Below are 20239 nucleotides of genomic sequence, written 5' to 3'. Positions count from 1 at the left end.
GTCACGTGGTTTTCTACTCCAATTCCTCATTGAGTGTTTGTACTTTCAGTCACGTGGTTTTCTACTTCTAATTGATTTATTCCTGTTTGTGTAGTTCTATTGGTGAGCCCCTAATTTAAAAGGAATGCAAAAAAATATAAATAGAAAATAGTTCTACCAACAGCGCTTTGCAAAGGGCTTTAAAATAAATATACATATTTACGAAGGCAGACAAACTGAGAATTCGAGTACGGCTTCCATACGCGTACGTTCCAATTCTTGCGTCAAGTGACCCTTCTCCAATATGTGGCTGTGATCATAGACCCTCTAACAGAGGGTCTATGCTGTGATGAATTATTTTTGTTGCTATAAATCCCCACCACCAGAATTGAACAAATTTAGTTAAATTTGGGTGTTTCTTCTCGAAATGAATCTACTTGCGAATTACCGTGTGACAATGTAACGCTTTTAATTCTGATAGTGGTGATTTACAATTTACAATACCGTCGTTTGACGAGTATCTTGGAAATATTTAGGTAAAATCATGAAGATAGGCACTATGGTCAATACATGGGGCTAAACAAAGAAGTTACATGGTCAGCTACACGTGCGGATTTAGAGGGAGGCGCCCCCTTCAGCCCGCAAAAAAAGATGATAAATCAATTGACAAACCCAACCCACCCTCAGTCACGTCAATAGGAGCGGGCACCACCGAATTTCTGGATTCGCCAGCTACAGGTTTAGGATTGTCCTCGTTCGCGTAATGTCTGTTAAAGATCGAGCATTAATTGTTAATTGACTGTTCCAAATTAAAACTCGTCAGCACTGCTGGTGTAGTGGTAGCATGTAAGATTCCCATTCTTGCGAGCCGGGTTCGATTCCCGGGCAGTGCATTCAAATTTGTATTCCCACATTTGCAATCGTGCCATTTAGATTTATATGGGAAAACGTTTTCTCATGGCGAATCACATTAACAAAAGTACAACCAGAACAATGGGTCACATGACCAAAAGTTATGATAACATACCTATAAATATATATGCCTTATATCAGCTAAATGACTGTAGTAATTCTGTTCATTATTTTGAAGAAATTAAGTATTCGAATTGTAGTTCGTATCTTTCCAAGTAAGTTTACATTACACTATGATATTTACGGTGTTAATAAAGAATTCTTTTCAATACTATAATTCAAGTTGTTAAACGATAAAGTGTTGCTGGTCTATGGTGGCTGTGCTAGAATTATTTACTACATATGCTGCATTCAAAAAGCAGGAAAGAAAAAAAAATTGCACTACCCGGGAATCGAACCCGGCTCGCAAGAATGGGAATCTTACATGCTACCACTACACCAGCAGTGCGGACTAGTACAGAAAAGTAAAAAATGTTCATCAATTCACTTCATCACTTCACTAACTGTAACAAAAGTCAAAGAATACAATAAACAATAGATTTATTTCAAAAGTATATGTATATGTCTTTCCAAGAATAAACAATTTAATCTTTATTTTACGCTGATTACCATTTAATCCCCTTACTTTTCCAATTTTGACCCACGTTTTCATACTGCGTAGATTGTTGTGCTCACACAGCAATTTAATGTCGCAAAAGGCCTACTTAACTTAATACAAATTAGCATTTTCCAAATAAATTTCCTTCTTGATCTGAGTTATTCTAATTTAAACAAGGATAGTTTGAAGCAAGTAAATATAGTAAATATAATACGTAGAAAATATAATAAGGAAAACAGATAGTTTGTTGCAGATAGTAGATAGTTGGACTAATGTTCCGCGACTACCCGAGATACCCGATGTTCAAAAAGCTGTCGGCATAAGCGGTTTCAAGATACCGGCTTGCGCAAATGGATGCGCAGACGCGTTTAATATCGCAATTTATGAAGTGGAGTGATGTACTCGCTACCCAGACCTGCTAGTAAACTACGCATCGACAGCAGAAGGGGTAAGTTTAATGTCCAAATACAACCCGTGTGACGTTGACCGGGCGCCGTTAATAAGAATGCTGAAAAATTTACGTTTCTACCCCATGTTTAAGCGGTTTTGTGCTTACTTTACATAGGTATATCGCAACAACAGTTGGAGAGTTCAGACCGAGATACTACTAACCGTAAGGACATTATTAATGGCCATTCAAATAACGTAAGGTAAGATTGCCACCCGGGTAACAACATTGTTAAAATAAATTTCAACATTTGCAGATAATAACTTGTATTAACGCTATGTTATATTAGACATAGAATTGATGGAATTCCCATGAGGTTTTCAAGCCGTGCTCGCCACCATGTCTTTATTTACGCGTGGCTCAGTCTCTGGCACAATCAATTCTGCCGAAATTTATCGTAAAGCACGTTATCCGGGGACGGTGACCAATTTCACTACTTTACATTCGAAAGCCCGGCAACCGTATACAAGAACCTTACAGTATATAATGTACCAACTTGGAAATATCTAGTATTTTAGTAACTGTATCTGTGTGGTAGTCTTAATCTCTAAGGGTACACATGTGACCTTATTACACGTGGTGTGGCATATACACAATTCATATACTGTTACTTTTACAAATTGGACGTCTCTTAAACGCTAAAGTTATACACTAGCTGTAAAATCATTATACCCTGCCAATATAGATTATCCCACACTTAATGTTCATGCCAACTTACTGTTAAAATTAATATTGGAATACAGGGAAATATAAAAATATAAAATAAAAAATATATTTGGCACAGAAGACAAAACAAACCAATGCTGAAATGAAACTCTGAATTATAGACATGACAAAAATAAGGTGCTGGACCACAGTCCTTCTATCATAGAGTGATAGAGAGACTGAGGCTAGACCAATTGTTATAAAGGCCCTGCTTTCCAAGCCTTGACCTCTTGGTAACATGCCAAATAAATTAGAGCAAAACTTTAATTAAAAATTATTATAATTATATAAATCATTTCCCACTTGAGACACCACTTGCTGAGTTTGTAAAAAAATTTTAAATAAACTATTACCGGGTATTGCTGAAATGTCGCCACTGATTGAGTTGAGTTATTTTTCAAATTCAGGATTGCATATAAATTGGCTATATTTATGTAATCGTGTAATTCTGTAAACTAGAAAATTTTCCTAATTGCATTAATGTAAAATACTTTGTTTTTCACTTGTAACTAATTTTGAAGCTGAAGCAATGATTCCGTGAAAATAAAATCCAGTGAATATACCTTTTGTCCTATAATTTTACATTCAACACGTCAAAATTCAGTGAAAATAAATTCTGTACAAAACACCAAAAAAGTCTTTTCAGCGAAAATTAATTCCAGCTAAAATAAAGAATGAATAATAAAATAATCAGTACAACAAAATTCCACTAGTTAATTTGATGTTAATTAGAGCTATGAGGAATATATCTTTCTCAGTTTCACTCTAAAGAACACTGATTTTGAAAAAAATTGAAATATTTTGTGGATAAAATTCCAAGACTGACAAATGTCTGATCACCATGTGCCTAAAGAGAACAGGAATGGTCATGCTGATAACCTTTTCAATAATGTACAACTGACCTTTTGATGACCTTGATTACCTGTATCCATTTCATGGATGTTCATTCATCGCTTTCAAATACCATTCATAAATCTGTCAAAGTCACTTAAAGGGTCATTCATAATGTATTTGTTATTTTTAAACTTTATGGTATTTGCAAAGTGAAAGTCAGATCTTAGTTTTACTAAATTCTGATTATTATAGCAGTTGTGAAAAAGGATGAAAAAAAAATTGTTTTGAACTTTTGAGAAGCCCACACAAATGGACCAGCATTAAATAAATGTTATTCTGGGAACACAGCGAGTTCAAATACCAAGATGCATCTCATTTTAAAATCTATCTGAGTATAATTTTCTGTGTTTGATTGATGAAGTATAAGCTCTTCAAGAGAAGTTTGTAGTTCACCTTCGTCTCATTTCATATCATGGTAAAAAGAAGCACACACATTTGGACAAATACATACATCATATCAGCATTATAATTCATTGTATCAGAAACTTTGGAGCCAACATTTTGCCTATTGAATAAACCCAATGTATACCATTCATTAATGGCAATTGCCATCATCTATACAGATTACCATTATTACTAGTAATTATTAAGGATGAGTATATAAACTTGGTTACCATTTCTTTGCAGCTCGCCTAAACCAGTTTTTAATGCAATGAATAATCGAAGAAAACAACATGTGAATAGTGCCCTTTATATTGAGTCAGTGACCCCACAGCATGAAGCCAATGTACAGTATCTAGGCAGTGGTGAGTTCTTATCCTTTCTGCATAAAAACTGTGCTTAGTATTAATACTTTTGTGATGTTTAAATGTACAAACATGGAACAGGCTGTGAAATAATATTAGAGCAAAATACTGGGATTTTTGATAATTTGAATGAAAGCGGAGACCGACTCAAAAATGTTTTGATCATGTTGACCATCAATGAAGCAAAGCTAGTAAATCATTGTACATTTCTTTCTGTGTACATTGCATGTATTGTGTTGACAATTCAATGCAGCCTGTTGGTACATTGTATGCTTTGTAAAAAAGAAAATCTCAATTTTTCTCAAAAAGCTTCAAGGACAGACTTAGTATATGTCTTAGAAATTAGTGATGGTTGTTGTGTCTGTTTAGCATCAGGTTCTTGACCCAGCTGGGCAGAAACCTGTATTGGCTCTCAATCAGCTGGCCAGAGCTCTGAGACAATCTTGACTGGTTAGTTCAGCAGAACTCTGTGGCTCTTAAGAAATGGAGTATAGCCCTGAGACAGTCTTTTGGTTGGGTAGAGCCCTGAGACAGGCTCTTGACTGGTTAGTTGGGCAGAACCCTGTGACTCTTACCAAGCTGGGTAGAGCCCTGAGACAGGCTCTTGACTGCTTAGTTAGGCTGAACCCTATGACTCTTACCAAGCTGGGTAGAGCCCTGAGACAGGCTCTTGACTGGTTAGTTGGGCAGAACCCTGTGGCTCTTACCAAGCTGGGTAGAGCCCTGAGACAGGTTCTTGACTGCTTAGTTAGGCTAAACCCTGTGGCTCTTAACAAGCCGGGTAGAGCCCCGAGACAGGCACTTGACTGGTTAGTTGAGCAGAACCCTGTGACTCTTACCAAGCTGGGTAGAGCCCTGAGACAGGCTCTTGACTGGTTAGTTGGGCAGAACCCTGTGACTCTTACCAAGCTGGGTAGAGCCCAGAGACAGGCTCTTGACTGCTTAGTTGGGCAGAACCTTGTGACTCTTACCAAGCTGGGTAGAGCCCTGAGACAGGCTCTTGACTGGTTAGTTGGGCAGAACCCTGTGGCTCTTACCAAGCTGGGTAGAGCCCTGAGACAGGTTCTTGACTGGTTAGTTGGGCAGAACCATGTGACTCTTACCAAGCTGGGTAGAGCCCTGAGACAGGCTCTTGACTGGTTAGTTGGGCAGAACCCTGTGACTCTTACCAAGCTGGGTAGAGCCCAGAGACAGGCTCTTGACTGCTTAGTTGGGCAGAACCCTGTGACTCTTACCAAGCTGGGTAGAGCCCTGAGACAGGCTTTTGACTGGTTAGTTGGGCAGAACCCTGTGACTCTTACCAAGCTGGGTAGAGCCCTGAGACAGGCTCTTGACTGGTTAGTTGGGCAGAACCCTGTGACTCTTACCAAGCTGGGTAGAGCCCAGAGACAGGCTCTTGACTGGTTAGTTGGACAGAACCCTGTGACTCTTACCAAGCTGGGTAGAGCCCAGAGACAGGCTCTTGACTGGTTAGTTGGGCAGAACCCTGTGACTCTTACCAAGCTGGGTAGAGCCCTGAGACATACTCTTGACTGGTTAGTTGGGCAGAACCCTGTGACTCTTACCAAGCTGGATAGAGCCCCGAGACAGGCTCTTGACTGGTTAGTTAGGCTAAACCCTGTGACTCTCACCAAGCTGGGTAGAGCCCTGAGACAGGCTCTTGACTGGTTAGTTGGGCAGAACCCTGTGACTTTTACCAAGCTGGGTAGAGCCCCGAGACAGGCTCTTGACTGGTTAGTTGGGCAGAACCCTGTGCCTCTTACCAAGCTGGGTAGAGCCCTGAGACAGGCTCTTGACTGGTTAGTTGGGCAGAACCCTGTGACTCTTACCAAGCTGGGTAGAGCCCAGAGACAGGCTCTTGACTGCTTAGTTGGGCAGAACCTTGTGACTCTTACCAAGCTGGGTAGAGCCCTGAGACAGGCTCTTGACTGGTTAGTTGGGCAGAACCCTGTGGCTCTTACCAAGCTGGGTAGAGCCCTGAGACAGGTTCTTGACTGGTTAGTTGGGCAGAACCCTGTGACTCTTACCAAGCTGGGTAGAGCCCTGAGACAGGCTCTTGACTGGTTAGTTGGGCAGAACCCTGTGACTCTTACCAAGCTGGGTAGAGCCCAGAGACAGGCTCTTGACTGCTTAGTTGGGCAGAACCCTGTGACTCTTACCAAGCTGGGTAGAGCCCTGAGACAGGCTTTTGACTGGTTAGTTGGGCAGAACCCTGTGACTCTTACCAAGCTGGGTAGAGCCCTGAGACAGGCTCTTGACTGGTTAGTTGGGCAGAACCCTGTGACTCTTACCAAGCTGGGTAGAGCCCAGAGACAGGCTCTTGACTGGTTAGTTGGACAGAACCCTGTGACTCTTACCAAGCTGGGTAGAGCCCAGAGACAGGCTCTTGACTGGTTAGTTGGGCAGAACCCTGTGACTCTTACCAAGCTGGGTAGAGCCCTGAGACATACTCTTGACTGGTTAGTTGGGCAGAACCCTGTGACTCTTACCAAGCTGGATAGAGCCCCGAGACAGGCTCTTGACTGGTTAGTTAGGCTAAACCCTGTGACTCTCACCAAGCTGGGTAGAGCCCTGAGACAGGCTCTTGACTGGTTAGTTGGGCAGAACCCTGTGACTTTTACCAAGCTGGGTAGAGCCCCGAGACAGGCTCTTGACTGGTTAGTTGGGCAGAACCCTGTGCCTCTTACCAAGCTGGGTAGAGCCCTGAGACAGGCTCTTGACTGCTTAGTTAGGCTAAACCCTGTGACTCTTACCAAGCTGGGTAGAGCCCTGAGACAGGCTCTTGACTGGTTAGTTGGGCAGAACCCTGTGACTCTTACCAAGCTGGGTAGAGCCCTGAGACAGGCTCTTGACTGGTTAGTTGGGCAGAACCCTGTGACTCTTACCAAGCTGGGTAGAGCCCTGAGACAGGCTCTTGACTGGTTAGTTGGGCAGAACCCTGTGACTCTTACCAAGCTGGGTAGAGCCCTGAGACAGGCTCTTGACTGGTTAGTTGGGCAGAACCCTGTGACTCTCACCAAGCTGGGTAGAGCCCTGAGACAGGCTCTTGACTGGTTAGTTGGGCAGAACCCTGTGACTTTTACCAAGCTGGGTAGAGCCCTGAGACAGGCTCTTGACTGGTTAGTTGGGCAGAACCCTGTGCCTCTTACCAAGCTGGGTAGAGCCCTGAGACAGGCTCTTGACTGCTTAGTTAGGCTAAACCCTGTGACTCTTACCAAGCTGGGTAGAGCCCTGAGACAGGCTCTTGACTGGTTAGTTGGGCAGAAACCTGTGCCTCTTACCAAGCTGGGTAGAGCCCTGAGACAGGCTCTTGACTGCTTAGTTAGGCTAAACCCTGTGACTCTTACCAAGCTAGGTAGAGCCCTGAGACAGGCTCTTGACTGGTTAGTTGGGCAGAACCCTGTGACTCTTACCAAGCTGGGTAGAGCCCTGAGACAGGCTTTTGACTGGTTAGTTGGGCAGAACCCTGTGCCTCTTACCAAGCTGGGTAGAGCCCTGAGACAGGCTCTTGACTGCTTAGTTAGGCTAAATCCCGTGACTCTTACCAAGCTGGGTAGAGCCTGAGACAGGCTCTTGACTGGTTAGTTGGGCAGAACCCTGTGACTCTTACCAAGCTGGGTAGAGCCCTGAGACAGGCTCTTGACTGGTTAGTTGGGCAGAACCCTGTGACTCTTACCAAGCTGGGTAGAGCCCAGAGACAGGCTCTTGACTGGTTAGTTGGGCAGAACCCTGTGACTCTTGCCAAGCTGGGTAGAGCCCTGAGACAGGCTCTTGACTGCTTAGTTGGGCAGAACCCTGTGACTCTTGCCAAGCTGGGTAGAGCCCTGAGACAGGCTCTTGACTGGTTAGTTGGGCAGAACCCTGTGACTCTTACCAAGCTGGGTAGAGCCCAGAGACAGGCTCTTGACTGCTTAGTTAGGCTAAACCCTGTGACTCTTACCAAGCCGGGTAGAGCCCTGAGACAGGCTCTTGACTGCTTAGTTAGGCTAAACCCTGTGGCTCTTAACAAACCGGGTAGAGCCCCGAGACAGTCTCTTGACTGGTTAGTTGGGCAGAACCCTGTGACTCTTACCAAGCTGGGTAGAGCCCTGAGACAGGCTCTTGACTGCTTAGTTAGGCTAAACCCTGTGACTCTTACCAAGCTGGGTAGAGCCCTGAGACAGGCTCTTGACTGCTTAGTTAGGCTAAACCCTGTGGCTCTTAACAAGCCGGGTAGAGCCCCGAGACAGGCTCTTGACTGGTTAGTTGGGCAGAACCCTGTGACTCTTACCAAGCTGGGTAGAGCCCTGAGACAGGCTTTTGACTGGTTAGTTGGGCAGAACCCTGTGCCTCTTACCAAGCTGGGTAGAGCCCTGAGACAGGCTCTTGACTGGTTAGTTAGGCTAAATCCCGTGACTCTTACCAAGCTGGGTAGAGCCTGAGACAGGCTCTTGACTGGTTAGTTGGGCAGAACCCTGTGACTCTTGCCAAGCTGGGTAGAGCCCTGAGACAGGCTCTTGACTGGTTAGTTGGGCAGAACCCTGTGACTCTTACCAAGCTGGGTAGAGCCCAGAGACAGGCTCTTGACTGGTTAGTTGGGCAGAACCCTGTGACTCTTGCCAAGCTGGGTAGAGCCCTGAGACAGGCTCTTGACTGCTTAGTTGGGCAGAACCCTGTGACTCTTGCCAAGCTGGGTAGAGCCCTGAGACAGGCTCTTGACTGGTTAGTTGGGCAGAACCCTGTGACTCTTACCAAGCTGGGTAGAGCCCTGAGACAGGCTCTTGACTGCTTAGTTAGGCTAAACCCTGTGGCTCTTAACAAACCGGGTAGAGCCCCGAGACAGTCTCTTGACTGGTTAGTTGGGCAGAACCCTGTGACTCTTACCAAGCTGGGTAGAGCCCTGAGACAGGCTCTTGACTGCTTAGTTAGGCTAAACCCTGTGACTCTTACCAAGCTGGGTAGAGCCCTGAGACAGGCTCTTGACTGCTTAGTTAGGCTAAACCCTGTGGCTCTTAACAAGCCGGGTAGAGCCCCGAGACAGGCTCTTGACTGGTTAGTTGGGCAGAACCCTGTGACTCTTACCAAGCTGGGTAGAGCCTCGAGACAGGCTCTTGACTGGTTAGTTGGGGAGAACCCTGTGACTCTTACCAAGCTGGGTAGAGCCCTGAGACAAGCTCTTGACTGCTTAGTTGGGCAGGACCCTGTGGCTCTTACCAAGCTGGGTAGAGCCCTGAGACAGGCTCTTGACTGGTTAGTTGGGCAGAACCCTGTGACTCTTACCAAGCTGGGTAGAGCCCAGAGACAGGCTCTTGACTGGTTAGTTGGACAGAACCCTGTGACTCTTACCAAGCTGGGTAGAGCCCAGAGACAGGCTCTTGACTGGTTAGTTGGGCAGAACCCTGTGACTCTTACCAAGCTGGGTAGAGCCCTGAGACAGGCTCTTGACTGGTTAGTTGGGCAGAACCCTGTGACTCTTACCAAGCTGGATAGAGCCCCGAGACAGGCTCTTGACTGGTTAGTTAGGCTAAACCCCGTGACTCTTACCAAGCTGGGTAGAGCCCTGAGACAGGCTCTTGACTGCTTAGTTAGGCTAAACCCTGTGGCTCTTAACAAGCCGGGTAGAGCCCCGAGACAGGCTCTTGACTGGTTAGTTGGGCAGAACCCTGTGACTCTTACCAAGCTGGGTAGAGCCTCGAGACAGGCTCTTGACTGGTTAGTTGGGGAGAACCCTGTGACTCTTACCAAGCTGGGTAGAGCCCTGAGACAAGCTCTTGACTGCTTAGTTGGGCAGGACCCTGTGGCTCTTACCAAGCTGGGTAGAGCCCTGAGACAGTCTCTTGACTGGTTAGTTGGGCAGAACCCTGTGACTCTTACCAAGCTGGGTAGAGCCCTGAGACAGGCTCTTGACTGCTTAGTTAGGCTAAACCCTGTGACTCTTACCAAGCTGGGTAGAGCCCTGAGACAGGCTCTTGACTGCTTAGTTAGGCTAAACCCTGTGGCTCTTAACAAGCCGGGTAGAGCCCCGAGACAGGTTCTTGACTGGTTAGTTGGGCAGAACCCTGTGACTCTTACCAAGCTGGGTAGAGCCTCGAGACAGGCTCTTGACTGGTTAGTTGGGCAGAACCCTGTGGCTCTTACCAAGCTGGGTAGAGCCCTGAGACAGGCTCTTGACTGCTTAGTTGGGCAGGACCCTGTGGCTCTTACCAAGCTGGGTAGAGCCCTGAGACAGGCTCTTGACTGGTTAGTTGGGCAGAACCCTGTGACTCTTACCAAGCTGGGTAGAGCCCTGAGACAGGCTCTTGGTTGGGCAGAACCCTGTCACTGTCTCTTGTTTATATTCATATAATGCATTGACCCTGTATTTAATTATTATACTTATTGTTTATTGCTAGAAACATTGTTTTATTCTGTTATTTATTTTTAAAATATACATATAGCCCAAATATTATTTTATTTTCCAAAGAGTTTCGACATAAATAATTACTTATGTATTTCATTTTGAAATTAATTTTAAAATCCATTACAATTAAGACTTAAAGAATTGGAATATAAACCACATTATATATTTGAAATGTTTGGAGAGTGAATGTCACTTATATCAAGGCATGTAGTTGTACAGTATTTGCTCTATTAGTAGCACATGTGCTCATATATATGACTGAGATGCTGCAGTAAAGTCAGTCAGATTTTAATGATCTAGCGTTCTTTGGTTTATGTACACTTTTATTACAGATGCACCTTTAATAAAACAAATGTGGTGATATAAATATTACTGCCCAAATATAGCTAAAATATATTCTATCATGACCCTGTTGGCTAATTTTACTTATTTTTGTTCTGTAGCCTGGAGGCGAGTAGAAAATGAACTCGGCCATAGTAAAAAGGAAGGTGAGTTCAGTTGTAACTATATCTGATGCACACTTTTTTCACTGCACTGTTGCCATGGCAATAAGATAATCTGTCCTCAGAAAGCAATTATGTCAAAGGTTACGGTGTCAAGTGACTGTTATATGATAGATTATGTGTTTTGATACAGGTCTTGAACTCCATAGAGAACAATAATACAATAGTCATGATTAGCATGGCTAGTTAATGTATCATGAAGCCATTGTGTCCTGTATACAAAAAGTTGAAAAAAAAATGTTTTTTGTTTTTGTTTTTTTAAATCAAAAATGTCATCAGAGAATTTAAAGTGTGGTGTAAATATTCCGTTTTGATTATTAACATGCTTATATAGAATTACAGAAAGACCCATTAATCCATTTAGAGCCAGTTTGTGAACTTGAACCAATATACAGGCTCGTTTACACAATGATCCTGAGTGATCCGATTTATCTCATCTGATTAGATTAATCAGATGGAAGAAAATTGAGACACATGTGATAGACATAATTTGCGGTTCACTTCATCTGGTTGTGTCTGATCACATTAATCTGATTCCTGAGTTGAAGTACATCCAACCTTTTTAAAAATCTAATCAGATATCATATTTTGCTGTTTACTCAATTTATCTTGATTAATCTGAATAGTTTATCTTGAACATATCTCCTAAATATAGTGAGATCAGAGGTACATGGAATTGGTATGGAATTTAATACTTTATTCTTTAAACTGTCTTGATACACTGCTAGTGATTTATATCAGCCGATTGGTTACCAACATTGTGATGGTTGCCATAGGATATGTTCACCCATTCAAGACGTCACCAAATTCCTGAGAGTACACTTCTTGGTGTACATTGTTGGTTCGTGGTGGGTCACTAGGTCAAATTATTGTGGCATTCTGACATAGTTTTGTATACCAAGTGTCATTACACTAAAGTAGTACTTTCTTTGTGTTTTTAATACACACTGTAGTGTGAAATGGATCAAGAATACTTCTTCAGTTGTTTCAGGAATAAACATGGTTTTGATACAAGAATGTTGAATTATTCCTGGTGACTGGCTATGTGAAAGTCCAAAGAAAAAATCATTGGTTACCAAACTATTTTTTAAACACACACCTGCCATTTACTGTTGAATACTTTATTTTCGCTTGGAATTTATTTTCGCTATTTTCGCTGAAGGGATGATTCCGTGAAAATAAAATCCAGCAAATATACTTTTTTCCCTATATTTCACATTAAACTCATGAAAAATCAGTGAAAATAAATTCCAAGCAAAACGCCCAAAAGCCTTTTCAGCGAAAATTAATTCCAGCGAAAATAAAGTATTCCACAGTATAATGCTTCTTCTAGGTAATCCCCTCGGATGCTTGTAGATTAGCATCTATTGAGGGTGTTGTTTCCTCTGTGATTTCTCCCCAATTCTTGTTACTTACAGGTACTAAAGCAAGGTGAAATGTACATTGTCTAGTTGATGAAGTTATGAGCAAATTAACAGTGTTGAAATTGTGATATGATACAGACAAAATCTGTTGTAGAATTGAATAATTAACACTTCCACTAAAGGTCAACTTAGCTGTCTCTCTGAATTATTCAAATTCCAGTCTTGTTTTAATTTTCCTAATTATCGATAGTAGCATCTGTTTTTCAATTCAAAATGGCTGCCATGGTACAGGTTAACACTATAGGAGGAATCACAAGTCATTGTTGCCATGGAAATAAGTTGGGGTACCCCATTTACTGTAGAAACATTTAATTTCGTGTGTGTTTAATTTCGTGTTTTTGAGCTGTCCTAGTATTTCGTGGTGTTTAAATTTCGCGGATTGTCGAAAAATAAAACAAAGGGTCATACCACGTGAAGCAGGTCAGTCAATGTCTTGTTGATTTCCGACACGTGCAGCCTCCAACAAAGCAGTTATTTCCTGCACATCTACCAGTATTACACAACACCTATTTGCAGCTCAAAGTTATACAAAAACTATCATCCCTTTGAAAACACAAGTGTTAGGCGTCAACAGAAAATATCCATACAAATCAATCAGTGGTTCATCAAAAAAAATTTCACTTCATGACAAAAAATACTTGTAGATGTATATATTTAATGTAATATGCATTTATTTTTTAAAATTTTATTGGCAAGTAATAATGAAAGTTTATTCTAAAAGAAGTTTCAAATAAATACACAACTGCATTGCTGAATAGCAAATGATCACGGTAGCGCAATCCTCTCATGCTGCATTTGACAATTGTTGATTATTATTTTGGGACTGCGTCTGAACGGGGACTTATGTTTTGACCTCCGTGTGTCCGTGTGTGCGTCTGTCTGTGCGTCCGGACCTGTATCTTAGAAATTTTTGTGCTAAAAAATCATAAAAATCAAGCATTTCTCGGCTGTTTACAGATGGATTTTGTTCAAACTTGGTGTATACATTAGACATTATGGGACCTTGATGCAAATAATTTTGTTTTTCAGATTAGATTCAAAATGGCCGACTGGTGGCCATTTTGTTTTAATGAATGTGGTTCTCGTGCCATATATCTGACTTGCTTTCACTGATTATGTTCAAATTTTAAATATTCATTATACATCATGTCATAGATAGACAGATATATTGGTTTGACGATCCTATTCAAAATGGCCGAATGGTGGCCATTTTTGTGCTAAAAAAATCATCAAATATCAAGCATTTCTGGCATTTATAGATGGATTGTGTTCAAACTTGGTACATATATTAGACATTACAGGTTTCTGATGCACATTCATTTTTCAGATCAGATTCAAAATGGCTGTCTGGCGGTCATTTTGTTTTATCGATTGGGCTTCAAGTATATTCAAATTTTATATATTCGTTAAACATGTTATATATATACATGTATTCATAATGGCTGATTTTGAAAGCTGTTCCAGAGCAATATCTCTCAATATGGACAAGTACTTGTTTGACGATCAGATACAAATGTCAATCATTTTAATGTTAAAAAATCATATTCCTGACATGTATATATTCCAGCTATTTACTATAAACAAAACTATATATCTTAAATTTGATAACTAACGGGGACTGTGCCATGCATGGCTTGTTACTACTTGTTAGTGATTATTAATTAATAATGTACAAGAAGTAAATTTAATGAATTGTTATGAAATGCAAGTAAAATTAAACTTTGTTTCACCGTAAGCGAATGATTCCGATCGCATATAAATGCTCGATGTGATACAATATCTGCCATTTTTGTCTCTAACAAGTTGACCTGATAGGTCAAATCGCTAATCAACCAATCAAAATGCTGGATGATGCCAACATGGTACCATAGCTCATTTGAATATGTTAATGTTAATGAACGCAACACGTAAGAGATTTGCCGTTGTTTTAGTTCGATCTTTACCTTTGATTTTGATAGGAAAACAACATGATTGTTTTTACCTTGCCCGTACCATCAAAGATGGAAGGAAAAGGTATATTAAGAGAAAAATTTTGTCCGGCGTTGTCGTTGTTGTTGTTGTCGTCGTCGTCGTTAATAATTGTTATTGTGTGCATAATGACTTTACTAATTCTATTCCAAACTTCATCAAACTTGGCCACCTTATTCATCAGTATAAAGTCTTCCCTGAGTCGTGAACAACAGATGTCCTGTATGAAAATATCATGCAAAAATTGAGAAAATCTGATAAAATATTTTGACTGTTTCTACTTGACTGATCACTGGTGATACACATCAAAGGTCACTGATCTCAGTGGAAATATGCATTGTTGTATGTGTTCAATGAAGCAAATGATTTATCTTGTAATAATATCCTTGGTAATGTATCTCAGAATCCCATACTGGGTTTCAAAACCAACTCATGGAGAGATTGCACAGTCTGATACACATTTGCAAACCTACCAATAAAATCTTTACAGAAAACAAGATGTCAGAAAATCAACATAAGCACTCCTATGAACTGGGTGCCAAACTTTGATCAAGATCTGAAGCTAATAGAAAATCTGTTTAGTTCAAAGTTATCAAATCAAAAACAATACATAAAAAATACATAAAAAGCAAAACATTTCATCCACATTTTAAAAAGAAAATTATTCTAAAATATATGTATTCTGTATTTGACAAACAGTTCATTCGACAAATGAAAACTCACAGGAATATGTTTCAGCTATTAGAACAGAATGATAGAGTTTTTATAATACTGGTTTAAAAACGCACTTCAAAGATTGCAGTGTTTGAAGATGTAGATTTTCAGGAGGCAACAGTACTGTTGACTAACTATTTAAGTTGATTTGCATACAAAGCAGAGCTTGCAACATGATAGCTATTCATAAAGGGTGTTTTTTTTTTTTACTTTTCATATAATACAGTAGTAGTCACACAATGAGGCAGTTCATATTTGTCTCAGTGAATCATTAATTTTTGACAGACACCTGTACAAAATACTTGGATAAAAGCCAGCTAAGATTTTCTGTTATCTTGCATGTTTTATGAATCTATTCACGTCTAAATGCAGCACTTTTTTTTTTTGCGATGAGGCATTTGTTTTTATATTAAAATATCTGAATTACTTTGAATAAAGCTGGAAATTATGTCCCTTAAAATAATTAAACAAATAAGGGACGACGTCAAAAGATCGATGTCGGATAAAAAACTTAATTCCTTTAGTTTTTTTCCAAACCCCCCTACCCCCACTGAAACTTAATTGATAAATATTGGTCATGGCGTCAGACTACATTCACCATTAAATACAAATTGATAATCGGACAGTAGTATTGCATAACAGTTGGTTGTCGGGTGCGTGTAAAAAGATTTTACAAATGCACCTCATTTGACGCACAGATTTACACTCGAACCAAACCATTTTCTCGTCTTGGATATTTTTTTTCCTTTTCGATTATTTCTATCCATGATTGGATAGTAGAAAAAAAAACGAACTACAAATACTCCAAGATTTTTTTGACTTCATTAAAAAATAAAATCGTTTTTGTAGGATGGAAACTTTTTGAGGTCAAAACCCCCCACCCCCAAACTAAATGAAATAAGTTTTTTATCCGACATCGATCTTTTGATGTCGTCCCTAAGGCACCAATGTTTTTGTAAGATATTTACATCTTTAAAGGACATTCGGTAGACTGATTCCCCACTGTTGGTTCAACCCCAAAACTTGTTTGTACTCAAAATTAATTATGACAATACATATTTATATTGAAACAAAATATGTTAAAGGGAATTATATTATATAATAATAAAGGGCAAGGTCACCAGAGTTCAACTATGTTTTAAATCAAGAAATTAGTTGTTTTTGAAGATAAACTGAACGTTTGAAGACTAATTTAATATTGTTTATGGCGAAAACAGCTCATTGTCGAAACGAAGCTTTACCAATTCAAGCTAAAGACAATAAACATACTCTTGAATAGTTGTCAATGACTACGGTAAAACTTGTAACATCGTGGGTATGATCAGAATGAGTGTTGTTTTGACTTGGATATTGTGTTCTACATTCTAACACTGAATCGAAAATTTTTGTGTGGTTTTAATTTTGTTTTTTTGGACTCCTCTTGAAATTCGCGAAATTAAAAACACGCAAATAATTTCTACTTCTACAGTATTTCCTTTTTGTCATTTAATTGATTGATTTGTAGTTCTTTTATATATTCTGTTAGCTGCGTCTCATATTCCATAACTGTATTTAAAGACCGGTAGTTATAATACTATCCAATTACCTTTTTATAGGTATTATGGTTAATTATAATTCAAATTACCATGTAATTGTATTTTTCTGTCACTCGTCTAAAGGTTTAGTACGACACACTTTATTAGGTAGGCTATATTTATATGATTGAGGCTTCCTGGTAGAATAAATCACATTGATGATAACAATTTGATACTGGATGTATAATTCATGAAAAAAAAATGTACCTTACCCCTGGTTTATGTAACCTGTGTGAAGAATAAACATTTCAATGCACCCTAACTGCTTTTTTGGAAAGCTATTAAAGGGGAACCTGCCAAACCCAGGGATTACACCTATCAATCATGGGACATGATTTATGTTGTTTACAATGTCAGTCTATCCTTTGTTATTCATTTTAATTTTAATCCAGCAAGCAAATTTGTTGTGAGATTTGTTAGGCTTTAATGGAGATGCCCCTTTAGACCAACATTTACTGTAAAGGGGGTAATTATTCACTGGGTTTTAATTTAGCTTATTTCGCTGACTGGAAAAATGCGCTAAATTAAAACACAGTGAATATGTAAAATTTAGCATAGAACACATTATCTAAATGATGAAACCGTGAATTTAAAACCCACTGAATATGCCTGAAATGATAAATCAGTGAAATTTAAACCCAGTGAATATTAGTCATTTTACAGTATTCCATCTATTAACTATCGAGTGCGAGTGTCCTCACAAATAGTCCTTTTTGATGTGGTTCCTTTGCTGTGTATACAACTTGTGTAAAATACATAAAAAAATTAAATCACTCAACAATGTTCACGTATAAATGTACTGTAAACTTGTTCAATTTTGCAAGTGACAAATATTTGCGAGTTCCTCAGTCAATTTAAAATCGTGAAATTTTGTAGCAGTGAAAATTTGTCTGAGGTTCTACAGCATGAAGTGTCAGTGACTTTTGTTGCAAAATTTTATCTCCATGACTACCATACAATTCTCAAATTGTTATCACTATAAGTGAAATCGCTTAATCCTACAATGTTGTGAGGAACATTATAACGCATCTCCAGCCAATTCATTTTGGCTATCTATGGATGCTTTGGAGAGAAATGAGTTAACAGCTGTGAGTGAATTGTAATTTGACCTCTATTAAATGGCAAGAATTCCTGTGCTGCTGAATTCTATAAATATGTAATATGTGTTGCTTGTAAAGCTGTCTAGTATGTCAGCTATGCCATAAATATGCAGTGCTGGCATTATTGTGTCATTGTGAATGGCATTACATGTTGTATGTCTGGCCTGGATTTGCATGAACCTCCTTGTTAGCACTCATTACTTGTATTTTTGTATTTTCCGTATTCTCATCTTCTGTTGACACATATTCACTTGGTTATACTTGTACTTGGTTACTAATGGGACAGAATTCAGTAGTTAGTTACTATTGAACAGTGTTTCAGTATTTGATCTCAATTTTTTATAAATATTTTCTGAATATTTGATTTGAAGGTACTTTTGTTTTGGTGATGAAAGGTTAAATGTCATGTATTGTTTATATTTGACATTGTTAATTTGTTCTATTTCAGGTGGTCCAGTTTATTATGTAGAAAAAAAATCCAACCCTAGACTAGAAGGTAAGATGTGAAGATGCATGTTTTATATAAATATATATTCATTGTGGAATTGCTTAAATTTCGTGAAAACCAATGCTATAGCATTGAGATTATCACCAGCATCTCATCCGGCTTTATCCGTTTTCATTTTTTTGCACATGTTTATTTTTTTTCAAAAAAAAAAAGCTGCGAGGTACACATTTTTAGCTCCGCTGTCGACTTTGTCAAGCGGAGCTTATCATATAAGTGATTGTCAGTCGTCAGTAGTCGTCCGTGTCAATGTTTTACTTTTTCCACTTCTTCTTGAAAACTACAAGCCTGAATGCTTTGATACTTAGTGTATACGTACCTTGGGTAGACCTCTCTCAGATTTGTTCATTTCATGATGATATCTTCAATTCTCTAATTTTGGTGAATATTTTTGTCATTTTTGGTAAAATCTGATATTTTCGACTTCTTGTTAAAAACTGCAAGTCCAATCAATTGCTTTGGTATTACCGTACATATATATGTACTACATGTGAACCTTTCAGATTTGTTCATTTTGTAATGATATCTTTAATTGTCTAATTTTGATGATTATTTTTGGTGAAATGTGATATTTTTGAAGTCCTGTTGCTTTGATACTATACATATTGTTCATTTTCTAATGATATCTTCTGTTCTTTAATTGCAATGTGCATTACTAACAGCGTGGGGCTATCTCAGCCGACAGGCTGCATGGTTTAACTGACAAAATGTAAAGATCAGAAACATGCATATATTTTTCAGGTCTTTGATCATTGCTCGATTTCTTAATTTTACACTTTTCAACTGCTCTTAATCGTTCTTTAGTCCTTTTGCATCTGACAATTTATATCTGACAAATTATATTTTTTTTTCCCGCAGGTTTTGAGGCATTTGACCTGCATACTTGGAGAATACAGCAGATTACAAAGGATACTCCCTTATCGTCATCTTAACGACAGCTATGGCAAAGTAGCATAGTAGAGTGGTCAATATTTGTATTTTTAGAAAATTTACTGTATTTAAAAACGAATGAAATAGTGTGTGTGCTTGTGTGTATCTATGTATGTATACACGCAGCTGTTTGTTTGTGTACATGTTCTTACGCCGCTCTGTACAGCGATAAATTTAACCAAAATCAATGAATCCTGTATTTTAAAAAAAACTATTAAGATGTTAACTAATTTATGCGAGGAAATAAAAAAACATTTATATTGGGACAGTTTTAATTATTAAGGCTCAAGCTTTTTATTAGCTTCGCTGTTGACTTAGTCGGCTAAGTGGAGCTGCTCCTATAACTGATTGTCTGCCAACATCAACTATTTTTAAAAATGGCAATTCTGCTTGTTTTGATACGTTGATAGTATATAATTTATATGCCTTGGGTAAACCTCTTAGATTTGTTGATTTTGTGATTATACCGTCAATTTTCTAATTTTAATGAATAATTTTGTCCATTTTGGTGAAAATAACTCTTTTCAATATCCATTGGGTACATATCCCTGTATACCTTGTGTAGAAAATATACCTATTGAGCAGCATATCCCTGTATACAATGTGTAGAAAATATACTCATTGGGTCAGTGGAAAGGTTTGTATTAACATAAATATTATATTCATTGGCCTGTCATTCAGTAACAACTCATGTGACAAAAGCATATTTAAAATGTATTTATTGGTAATGTCTGGTATTAACTTGGTTGTTGAATCAAACCTTGTCAATAGTTGAGGTATTCTCATGGTGATCAAATAGCTAAGTCGAGAAATGCCTGGCCAATTACAAATATGCATATGAACACAGTACACTAGTTTAC

At 39.2% G+C, this 20239-nt stretch overlaps 1 protein-coding gene and 2 non-coding genes across 3 annotated transcripts; 2 read left to right on the top strand and 1 right to left on the bottom strand.

Annotated features, from left to right (window-relative positions):
* Positions 1-801: 801 nt before the first annotated feature.
* On the top strand, positions 802-872 carry TRNAG-CCC (transfer RNA glycine (anticodon CCC)). The gene has a single exon. It is a non-coding gene; the product is annotated as a tRNA-Gly (tRNA).
* A 396-nt stretch (positions 873-1268) lies between these two features.
* TRNAG-CCC (transfer RNA glycine (anticodon CCC)) lies at positions 1269-1339 on the bottom strand. The gene has a single exon. It is a non-coding gene; the product is annotated as a tRNA-Gly (tRNA).
* Positions 1340-1814: 475 nt separating this feature from the next.
* LOC100374362 (MAPK regulated corepressor interacting protein 2-like) lies at positions 1815-19654 on the top strand. Its single transcript, XM_002732256.4, has 6 exons — positions 1815-1937; positions 2055-2139; positions 4164-4282; positions 11105-11149; positions 18393-18440; positions 19308-19654. The coding sequence occupies exons 1-6, from the start codon at positions 1886-1888 to the stop codon at positions 19379-19381; spliced, it is 423 nt and encodes a 140-aa protein (XP_002732302.1). The 5' UTR covers positions 1815-1885; the 3' UTR covers positions 19382-19654.
* Positions 19655-20239: the final 585 nt, after the last annotated feature.

This window comes from Saccoglossus kowalevskii, chromosome 8 (genome assembly GCF_978046115.1).
Source record: "Saccoglossus kowalevskii chromosome 8, keSacKowa6.1, whole genome shotgun sequence".
Taxonomy (NCBI): domain Eukaryota; kingdom Metazoa; phylum Hemichordata; class Enteropneusta; family Harrimaniidae; genus Saccoglossus; species Saccoglossus kowalevskii.
Note: the sequence above shows the minus strand (reverse complement) of the source record. Positions and strands in the feature narration are given on the sequence as shown.

What these genes read in the sequence shown, in the direction of transcription:
- LOC100374362 (XM_002732256.4), top strand. Translation starts at nt 1,886, where the DNA reads ATGTACTCGCTACCCAGACCTGCTAGTAAACTACGCATCGACAGCAGA. An exon ending in ACGCATCGACAGCAGAAGGG is followed by an intron (nt 1,938 to 2,054) that starts GTAAGTTTAATG and finishes TACTTTACATAG; the next exon opens with GTATATCGCAACAACAGTTG. An exon ending in ATCCAACCCTAGACTAGAAG is followed by an intron (nt 18,441 to 19,307) that starts GTAAGATGTGAA and finishes TTTTTCCCGCAG; the next exon opens with GTTTTGAGGCATTTGACCTG.